At 41.6% G+C, this 10,869-nt stretch overlaps 2 protein-coding genes across 2 annotated transcripts; both read left to right on the forward strand.

The window, feature by feature from the left end:
- Positions 1-480: 480 nt before the first annotated feature.
- LOC124412012 (membrane-bound alkaline phosphatase-like) lies at positions 481-4,175 on the forward strand. The gene is made up of 7 exons (XM_046891662.1): positions 481-566; positions 1,378-1,479; positions 1,792-2,012; positions 2,125-2,490; positions 2,853-3,195; positions 3,276-3,587; positions 3,866-4,175. The coding sequence occupies exons 1-7, from the start codon at positions 491-493 to the stop codon at positions 4,051-4,053; spliced, it is 1,608 nt and encodes a 535-aa protein (XP_046747618.1). The 5' UTR covers positions 481-490; the 3' UTR covers positions 4,054-4,175.
- Positions 4,176-5,297: 1,122 nt separating this feature from the next.
- Positions 5,298-9,055, forward strand: LOC124411997 (membrane-bound alkaline phosphatase-like). The gene is made up of 7 exons (XM_046891629.1): positions 5,298-5,595; positions 6,304-6,417; positions 6,592-6,812; positions 6,915-7,280; positions 7,349-7,691; positions 8,130-8,441; positions 8,798-9,055. The coding sequence occupies exons 1-7, from the start codon at positions 5,520-5,522 to the stop codon at positions 8,983-8,985; spliced, it is 1,620 nt and encodes a 539-aa protein (XP_046747585.1). The 5' UTR covers positions 5,298-5,519; the 3' UTR covers positions 8,986-9,055.
- The last annotated feature ends 1,814 nt before the right edge of the window (positions 9,056-10,869 follow it).

Genomic DNA, 10,869 nt, shown 5'->3' on the forward strand with positions numbered 1-10,869 from the left:
AATTTTTGAACGACTATACTGAGGGTTGTCGATTATATTGCACGATTTGATGTGCGAGTACGAATCAATTAAATAATCATGGAAATTAAGCGCCCATTTATAATCACCTATCACCCACTTGTACACTATCTTCGAGACCATTATCTCAAATCACTCAAAGCTCTTCAAGTATGCAGTGCAGTTCACGTGACCATAAAGGCGAGATCCTGACTCACGGATTAAGAAATCAGGAAATTATTGGTATTCCCGAACCTCGTGTGTGTCGTCAGACGCACGAATATCTGAATGCAAGATAATGCTTTGTATATACCATGAGTCTCAACACGTGTCGGGGAGAAGAGGGCTCGCCGTAAAATCATATATTAAAAGTTCTGGTCCGTCGACTTCCTTACAACAGTCAGATCGGCACCGGGAAGAGTTTCCTTGTGACTTCAGTATTTCTTTCACTCTTCGGCCACAGCTGACAATAAGATTCAGGTTTTCAGTAACTATGAAACCTTCGCTTCACTTCTTCCTTCTTGCTGTGTGCGTGGCGGCTGTTGCTGGGCGTCCGAGTTTGACGTCAGGTAAATATCGATCACGATATTGCAACAAGTCTTGATTCAATTTTGGAACTTGAGGGTCCTCATGTTAAAATACATCACGTTAGCGCCACTGAAAATCTGCACGTGTTAAAATCATAAAATGTTTTGAAAGAATTCAGCGTGTAATTTATTACATGATTTGCCTGATAAATTCGATAGAACATATCAGAAATCATATGTTAAATTTAAAACGCCCGAATCATTTACTATACTAGATCAAAAAGTTGACCATATGATTTATGATCTAGTAGATCTGATGAATCGTGCTTTTGTAATTTCTTATGTAATTTCTTATATATTTTATCGAATCTACAAGATAAATCATGTAATAAATCACATGCTAAATTCTTTCAAAACATTTTTTGATTCAACACGTGAACATTTTCGGTAGTCCGAATTCATGCTACAGTTTTACATTTCACCATTTCACGTCACGAGCTGCAGTTAACTCCAAATCTATTGCTATACGGTCACGTTTTATGCACGTTAACTCGTATCAAGATATTACGTAACCGCGTGATAAAATACAAAAGTATTAGCTACTGCTGGTGCTTGAACAAATAACTATCGTCTAAATCCATCGACAATAAGTGATTGGCAGAAAAAGGAAGCGAAAATTCAAATCGTTGGGCTAACACATTATTACTACCGATGGAAACTTATTCGGTAACAAAGAAGAGGTTTAGAATTAAGTGTCTCTGACTATGTGAAGGAAATTCAGAGGATAACAAATCGTGTATATAAAGTCCGCAAAGACCTCGAGATATATAAGAATACCAACTTTTTTTCGCAGAGGACGTGGAGGAATCGAGTTGGCATCCAAATTCCCTGAGAACACTGGGCAGATCAGTTTCACTGGGAAAATTAGGTGTTACTGATCTTTCGAATGAAACAAGTACGTAACATAATCACAAAAAATTGTCAGGAACGTGCGCAACTTAGTATCGGAAGATGTCCTCATGACGTCAGAGCTTGGTTGTCGCCGCCATTTTATCACCACATAACCCAAGTTTTTCATTTTAATGAAGGCAAATGGTAATTCTTGGGTTTTCAAATGACCCTCATAAAACCACAACTGATTTCGTGTATGACTTATATAATTTAGCGAACAATCATTGATTCGTTTTATAAATATATTACATCATTTCCTCCGAAACTGTCACACTTGTGACCTTATGTGACAATTTTCTTCACCTCGATTCGACAGCCACAGCTTACTGGTACAACGACGGGCAAACCGCGCTCAAGTCGAAAGTGAAAACCAAGCTGAACACAAACAAAGCGAAAAATGTAATCATGTTCCTCGGCGACGGAATGTCAATTCCCACTTTAATGGCAGCTCGAACGTACCTTGGACAGCTCCATGGATACAGTGGAGAGGAACATTCTTTGCACTGGGAAACGTTTCCCTTCACTGGATTTTCCAAGGTGACAATTACTACGATCTAATACGCGTAATTTCTACGAATCAACGGGCTTCTCGTAGATTCTGCGAAACATGGACAAGCTCAAAATCTCGGTACCTTTTAACTGCTTCCAGACCTACAATCTTAACCGGCAAGTAGCTGACTCTGCAAGTACAGCGACGGCTTACCTCTGCGGAGTTAAGACAAATAACGGGCAGCTTGGTGTCAACGGTATCGTGACTCGCGGAGATTGCGAAGCCTCGACTGACACTGCTAATCACGTGTCGTCCATTGCCGAATGGGCTCTGAACGAAGGAAAATCGGCTGGAATTGTTACGACGACGAGGGTGACGCACGCCTCGCCCGCTGGAGCTTACGCGCACACCTCTGATCGAAATTGGGAGACCGACGCAGACGTGACGGACGACGGATACGACGCTACAGTCTGCAAGGACATAACGACTCAGCTTGTGACTGCGTATCCTGGAAAAGACTTTCAAGTAGGTCCTTGAATTTCTCATCGATTCGATCAAGTAATGGCCGCGGTTTGACTATAAATGCGTAACTTAGTATCGGAAGATGTCCTCATGACGTCAGAGCTTGGTTGTCGCCGCCATTTTAGCACCACGTAACTTAAGTTTTTCATTTTAATGGAGGCAAATGGTAATTCTTGGGTTTTCAAATGACCCATGTCACATATATCAATGAAACATAATTAATAATATACCTGTTCTACTATCCACGCGTGAAATAACACGGTCTAAGGTCAGCTGTCAGCCTAGTTCATGCGTTAGTTTGATCTTTTTCCGCATCAAATGACGCATTGCAAAGTGACAATCCCAATAACGGCGAAGTTTTTCAGGTAATTTTAGGCGGTGGACGTCAAACGTTTCTCCCGACCGCAACCGTCGACGATGAAGGTAGTTACGGTCAAAGGGAAGATGGCGTCGATTTGATCGAGACCTGGAAGCAGGACAAGGCTGATCGCAACAGCTCGTACAGTTACGTCTGGAACCGAAGTGGCCTCCGGACCGTAATAGACAATCCCGACGACGTCGACTACGTCTTGGGACTCTTCGAGAGTTCCCACTGTCAGTACCACCTGGAATCGACCCCCGAAACTGAGCCGACTCTCGCAGAAATGACGGAAGCAGCCATAAAGATCCTACGGAAGAACGAAAACGGGTACTTCCTCTTCGTGGAGGGTACGTGGCAGGGTGCGAATTCCGTCGTGACGGAGTGAGAGAGTAGACTAGGTACTGATTCCTGCTTGCAATCCTAACAGGTGGCCGTATTGATCATGCCCATCATTCGTCGTATGCGCACCTTGCCTTGGACGAAACGGTGGAAATGGCGGCCGCAGTTCGCCTTGCGGACGAGCTGACCGAAGAAAGCGACACTCTTATTGTCGTGACATCAGATCACGCACACGTAATGAGTATATCCGGATACCCAAGTCGCGGAAACGATATTCTCGGGGTCGCCGATACTAGTGGAGTTGACAATCTTCCCTACACAACGCTGAGCTACGCCAACGGTCCTGGATACAAAACGCCATCCAATAGTACCCGATACGACATCTCTGACGACGATTTGAGTAAGACGTTTTCCTTTTTGAGATGTTGTCACATACTCGTACGTTGTAACCAAAAAATTCGATCTTGACATTTGTCGAATATTTGTTGGTATCAATCTAATACTACTTGTCAATCTGACACTATCTCACGTTCAAGTTCCGAATTGACCACAAAAATTGTTCTATAGTAGTGGACACCGGCTACTATTGGTCAATTTTGACTCCGTCATTTTGTACGCTGATGAAATTAGCTATGTCGACAAGTTGTTTTCAATCGTTTTTGATCACAAACCTTGCAGCTCTTCTGAGGTACGAATACCCTGCGACCGTTCCACTGTCTTCGGAAACTCACGGCGGAGACGACGTGGCGATATTTGCTCGTGGTCCGTGGTCCCACCTGTTTTCCGGTACACTAGAGCAAAGCAGCATTGCGCACTTCATGGCGTACGCAGCCTGCATTGGTTCAGGTCTCACGGCTTGCACGTGATGCTAGTTGACACGGCCGTTGTCCCAGCATCTGAGGATCTGAAGACTGAACACGGATGACACAAAGTCCTTGCATTTTATACCCTTAAATGTGTTGTTGTCGTATTTAACGAGTGTGAAAAAATCAAGTCATTATGGTTTCTGAAATAAAGAATAATTCGACAATTATATAATAACCATATTACTTTCCCAAGTACCTTCCATGATACATATTCTCATTAGTTACTTACGTTTGATCTACTCCTGTGCAAGAAACTTGAAAATGGCGTGTTACAAAATCCTTATTAATTGTCGAATTTTATCTTGAAAACTAATCGGTGCAGTGATCTAACGCATGATTACCACTTAAAAGTATTATCGCGGTTGAATTACACGTAGCAGAAATCTTTCAGGTTGATTAACTTTTCAAGATAATCAGTAGCAGAGCATATAATTCACTGGAAATAATTTAGCCGAAAACGTGACACTTACGACCCGTAAAAATGTCACAACTGTAACGTTTTTATGTGAGTAAATAAATTAATCGCTTCAAATTATCAGGTTGTTATATTATGCATGCTTATTGATGTTTTGGCTCAGCAGTGAACTGTTGATATTTTGAATCTCCCAGGTCCACGTGAATTCGGTTTTGGTTTACGCGATTGCGCGAAAGACTGCGTAACATTTTTAACGGAAAAAGTTATTCAGTAATAAATAAAAAATGGAATCCTTCGTAGGATGCGAAAATTCGTTGAGGATTAATTAAAACAGATTTGAGACGAGCTGTATAAGGTAAGTGTACCAATTATTGACCATTTTTGGTTGTATATGTTTGATCCTTAGTTCTAAAATTACCAAAAAATAATTTTCTAGTCTCTAACCTTTTAGCAATTGGTTTTAGTCATCGAGAAATTCACAATTAGTGTCGTCAATGTATAATTTCGGAAAATAAAAGGGTCAATAATTGGGTATAAACGTGTCAACAACTGGTACACTTACTTTAATTATGCTAGATCCTTTTGGACCTTTTATTGATGTGTCACCCGTTAAACAGAAGCAAGAGTAGGTATAAAATATGTTATCATATGTGCCGAATATTCGCACTTCACCTATATATAAACTTTCAATCGACAACGGAGTCCACATCCCACTGAATATACTAATCTCCGTCTCTCTACAATACTGATGTCAAATTACGATTTCAGCGTATTTATCAATCGTACATTGAGGATTATTTCTTATTAGGTAATTCTGTGATGTACGGACGTTAACATGTTGCGTATATCTGATGACAGATAACAGTTGGCAATATGAATCTAACTTTGCTTCGGGGCGAAGTGGGTAGCCGTGTAGGCTTATAAGTATAAGTTCTTCGAGGTAGTAGCCTTTTAGCAGTGAGATTTTTGCCGTCAAGTGCTTGGTTGTGGTAGCATCAGTTCTCCGTCGCTACTGCAGTTCTTGGCGATCGATCCTTGCTCTTTGGTCACCATGACGTTACTGCTGCACATCCTACCGGTTGCCGTGATCATAGCGGTGGTAGCTGGTCGACCGGAAATATCCCGAGGTGAATATGCTCCCAATATCAACATGCGATCAAAAAGGTGTCATCGATTTGATTCTGAGGAAAAATTGCACTTTAAGTTGTATCCAAATCAAGTCTTCTTTTAGTTAAGAGATAGATTTGTGACTTGAATATATGTGAAGTGGGTAAAGAGACTGCGATTGTGATAAGGGATTATAGAAGAAGAAACGTTGATTTTTTTTTTTTTAAACAATACTGCAGACCGCAACTGATCATGACAAAGAAAACGTTTAATATTTGGTATAGCAAAGGCTTTTCCATCGAATAATTTGGTCTGTGCGGGTTCGAGACATTCTTGAATCAGAATACCTTCTGGCAATCGTATGCTTTACAGTCTGTAACATCTCTGATAACCCTCTTCACGATATCTCAGTGCTTCAGTTTTTCACCCATCCGCATTTATCGATTAAAACGTCAACCACTCAACGTCGTTCCAAAGGTTGCATGATGGATATAATTCATCAAACATCCATTGGACTTCTGCAATATGACGCGATATAAATTTTCGAAAGTGATGATCGTCTCATACGTTATTAGATCTTAAATCTTGATGGTGTTGTACTAACGATTATTTTGGTTGGAAATTGTAATTAAAGTTTATCGCACCAATTATAGATATCAATAGGTATCCTTTATGCGATGGGTAAGCTATCATGATTAAGACTGTGCAAAATTATCTTTCTCTGCTAGCGGACATAGAAGAAGCCTATTGGCATGAGACTGGCAAATACACTACTGGGCGATCGCTGGACAGATCTGGATCACAGACAAGTCGAAGTTTAGCTGATCTGGAGGATGAAACCAGTAAGACTTATTTGCGATGAATTTACTCTGAGAACACCTTGCTATTTTGTGGCAAAATGTTGTAAATGGCCAAGATGTTTAGAAATTTCACAGTGAAATTCACGACTTTCTAAGTTTAGTATGCCAATCTCTAAGGAATTGTGACTTCGATGCCATATGAGATATAATTTACAGCCTCAACTTACTGGAATCACTTGGCGCAGTCCACGTTAAAAGCGAAAACAACATTACGTCAGAATACGAATCGCGCTAAAAATATCATCATGTTCCTTGGAGACGGCATGTCCATTCCCACTTTGACGGCTGCGCGAACGTACCTTGGGCAGCTGAAGGGTGGAACTGGAGAAGAGGATGAATTGCACTGGGAATCATTTCCCTACAGTGGACTTTCCAAGGTATAGCTAAAGTTCGTTTTAAGCATCAGTGGATTCACTCGAGGTTCGCTGGAAGGTGTGGCAAAGTTTATTATATACATACTGAAACAACTTTGTTCGTAGACCTACTGCGTGGATTCACAAGTTGCTGATTCCGCCTGTTCAGCAACGGCTTATCTCACCGGAGTGAAGACGAACGATGCAGTGATCGGCTTGACCGCTGCAGTGCCCTACGGAGATTGCGAGGCCATGACCAATACCAGCAACCACTTATCGTCCATTGCCCAGTGGGCTTTGGAGGGAGGAAAATCAGCCGGGATTGTGACCACGGCCAGAGTAACGCACGCTTCGCCGTCAGGCGCGTACGCAAGAACCGCTAACAGAGATTGGGAGTCCGACGCTGACGTAAATGATGACGGCTTCAACGCCTCGGTCTGTCTGGACATTGCGACTCAGCTCATCACGACATACCCTGGCCAAGATTTCCAGGTACCTACACAGTCAGAACGTTGAGTTGTCTCTTAACCAGGGAATGTGCGAATCAGTAATTAACGCAGGTAATCCTGGGTGGTGGACGTCGTGAATTCCTCCCGGACACAACCGTCGACGACGAGGGCGGTTACGGGAACAGAGAAGACGGCGTCGATCTTATCGAGACCTGGAAGCAGGACAAAGCTGATCGCGACAGCTCGTACAGTTACGTTTGGAATCGAAAAGGACTCCGACAGATCATCGACAACCCCGACGATGTTGACTACGTTCTAGGGCTGTTCGAGAGCAGTCACTGCCAGTATCAATTGGAGGCGGATCCAGTAACGGAACCGACTCTCACCGAGATGACAGAAGCGGCGATAAAGATTCTGCAGAAAAACAGCAACGGGTATTTCCTCTTCGTCGAAGGCAAGTCATGGGCACGATTCGTTTTAGAGTTGCGCAATTCTGGATCGATCCACTCAAGAATCGATCTTTTAGGTTCAGAGAACTGATCTTTTGTATCGATACTTCCCCAATCGATTTTTCATAGAATTGTTTCTAAGTCTGTAAGAATTAAATCCGATTCTCAAAATCTTCAATTAGAAAAGAGTGTGGAAAATTTATGTTGGCGTTTTATATTTTACCAGCGAATCAGGCTTAAAATTTCAAAAAAATCGTCCAATTGTCAACGTGGAATGAATCTAAAGCTTCCTTCTTATTGGGTCTTTTAAAGATCGATCTTTTGTATCCGATTTTTCGGCTGAATCGATTCTGAAAAACATCCCTAATTCGTTTGACAGAATTTCCGAAAAAATGCATAATCATTACGGTTCCTTCATTTTTGCATGATTCAAATCCGGACAGGAGGTCGCATAGATCACGCCCATCACAGCACCTACACTCGCTTGGCTTTGGCTGAGACGGTGGAACTCGCGTCGGCCGTTCGTCTTGCCGACGAAATGACGGACGAGAGTGACACCCTGATTCTCGTGACAGCCGACCACGCGCACGTCATGAGTTTATCAGGATATCCAGTGCGCGGTAACGACATCCTGGGACTATCTGGCATCAATGGCGAGGATGGTCTGCCCTACACGACACTCAGCTACGCAAACGGGCCTGGATACAAAACGCCTTCGAACAGCACCCGCTACGACCTTTCGGAAGACGACTTTAGTAAGTATTAGCTGTTCTGCTTCGCTTTGTTCGCGTTTCCGCTGCCTTGGTGAAAATGATTTCTACGACTCTCCACGAATTTTTATAAAAATTGGGACATTTCGTACAATTACTGGCAAAAAAAATTGTTTTTACATTTTCATGAAAATTTTTATTTCTTCAGTGTAAAAAATTTACAAGCTAATACAATTTTTAACGAAAATTAACAATACTTTATGAAAAACTGTGCATATTTACAACTTTCTAAGACATAATACGAAATTTTTCCAAGTTCTGTAAAAATTCGTAGTAGTAGAAATTTTCACCAAAGTGATCATGTCGCCTTGATATCGTTGTAATGTTTTGTCACCTTGCAGCTTACGCAAGATACGAATATCCCACAATGGTTCCACTCAATTCGGAAACCCATGGCGGAGATGACGTTGCCATCTTCACTCGTGGCCCATGGTCGCATCTCTTCTCCGGAACTCTGGAACAGAACAACATTCCTCACTTCATGGCGTACGCCGCTTGTATAGGCAGCGGCCTCACAGCGTGCACGTGATACCTTCAGGCGTTACGGCGTGATCCGTAATCATCTCGGAATATTAATAAAAACTGTTTTTTATCAAGCCAAATGTTAAATTGAATTAACCAGTCGAAGGACCCACCGTTTCCTACCCGATCCTCTGCAGAAAATGTCGAAATCGCTTCTGCACAACCGAGCGCAATTTCATGTATACCTTTGGGTTAACCTCAAAAAGGTCATTTTTGAATTTCGACCGGCTCGCCCCCCAAAATCAGATTCAGTTATTTAAAAAATAATTCCCTCATTTTTTCAGATTCTTATCGCAACTCTAATCCATGCCCCAAAGAGAATAGATTTCATTCAACCCTTTCAGGGGCACATCAAATCTACTGAACGGATTTAGATGAAATTTGGTATAAGAGGGTTTTTTGAGACGCTAATTAGGAATCTGAACTGAAAATTTGAAAATTCAACGTGGCGTATCCAACATGATGGATCAAAACCTCAAAAGTCACTCGATATTGGCATATGTGGATCTACCACTTCGAATTTTCAATTTTTGAGTTCAGATTCGTAATCAGCGATGTAAATCCGTTTGGTAAATTTCATGTGCCCCTGTAGGGTTGAATGGAATCCATCCTCTTTGGGGCACGGATTAGAGTTGAGATGAAAATCTGAAAAAATTAAGGGATTATTTTTCGATTATCTGGATCCGATTTGGGGAGTGAGCCGGTCGAATTCAAAAATGACCTTTTTAAGATCCTCCGGCCCTAGTATACCTATTATATACCTATATTCCATATAATTTTTTCAAGTTCCGCGAATTGTGCAGATTGTAGATTTTCAGTAAACATGATATTAACGACAGTGTAGCTATAACGAGTACAACGGATATTATACAATGACATGAGTATCTCTCCACGATAAATAACAAAAGGCTCTCGTGGTCATGGGAAATAGCCATGAATGTCAGAGGTTTTTTGATTCGTTCCTCAGAAACGAGGTATGAATTATTAATACGTTTTTGCCTAAATTAAAAAAAAAAAAAAAATTTCCTCAACTAAATCAGGAGAGTCGGAAGTACTGCAGACTTTATTATCATTCTCGTTTATCGCTATTTCATACTGCGCGAATTCATCACAAAACATTGTTGAATCAGTCTTCTCATCGTGGGATACAAATGAAAAACGTCTAGCCTCAATTGTACATCAAAGAGTGAATATTTATCACTCGATCGTTCCACCGAGATGGGTATATATCGGTGAATAGAAGTTGTTTGTTCGAGATAAATTGCAGTTAAAAAGAAAAATGACGTAGGTAGCACTTATATCGACAATGGTTAACAATACCGCGACGTTGATATCGGAGATCATAATATGTATTGTTGGGAATATCTGATTCGCAAAATATTTTCTCATAGTTACGAGAAAAAGAAACAGCCAGTGCGACAGCCATTTTTCACGATTGGGGAATTCCTAACACACGATTTCCGTCTATGCATTCTGTTAAAGCAACCTTCAGACTATAATTCCTCTGAATGACGTTGAATTCACGCTTGCTCTGTACTCGCAATTTTTCAACATTCCTCCGTATCCTCGACGCGCGGTGTCTCAATAACGTGCGAAAGTGAGAGTGACAGTGAGAGTAAGATAATGCTTTGTGGCGTTCCGTGTCGTGCCTTTCCATGCAAGGTTCAAATCGCTGAGTTATGTATACCTCAGACGTACACATTATACACCGCGATGCATTCTACACGATGCCGCACTCTGCACAGCTGATGTAAATGCACCTGCTTGTACTGCAATCGTTGCGTGATTTCGGATCCACGTAACGTCGTTTAAGAGCCAGTTATACATTCTCGTCTCCAGTCTCAAGTGGTATACAACAAACAGATTGATCCGTCTTTCTCAGCGATTGATG

This window comes from Diprion similis, chromosome 10 (genome assembly GCF_021155765.1).
Source record: "Diprion similis isolate iyDipSimi1 chromosome 10, iyDipSimi1.1, whole genome shotgun sequence".
NCBI classification, from domain to species: Eukaryota; Metazoa; Arthropoda; class Insecta; order Hymenoptera; family Diprionidae; genus Diprion; species Diprion similis.

Bases quoted from the DNA above. Each gene is read 5' to 3' on its own strand.
- LOC124412012 (XM_046891662.1), top strand. From the start codon at position 491: ATGAAACCTTCGCTTCACTTCTTCCTTCTTGCTGTGTGCGTGGCGGCT. The intron at 1,480-1,791 runs GTACGTAACATA...TCGATTCGACAG, and splicing joins TGATCTTTCGAATGAAACAA to CCACAGCTTACTGGTACAAC. The intron at 2,013-2,124 runs GTGACAATTACT...AACTGCTTCCAG, and splicing joins CCTTCACTGGATTTTCCAAG to ACCTACAATCTTAACCGGCA.
- LOC124411997 (XM_046891629.1), top strand. From the start codon at position 5,520: ATGACGTTACTGCTGCACATCCTACCGGTTGCCGTGATCATAGCGGTG. The intron at 6,813-6,914 runs GTATAGCTAAAG...CTTTGTTCGTAG, and splicing joins CCTACAGTGGACTTTCCAAG to ACCTACTGCGTGGATTCACA. The intron at 8,442-8,797 runs GTAAGTATTAGC...GTCACCTTGCAG, and splicing joins CCTTTCGGAAGACGACTTTA to CTTACGCAAGATACGAATAT.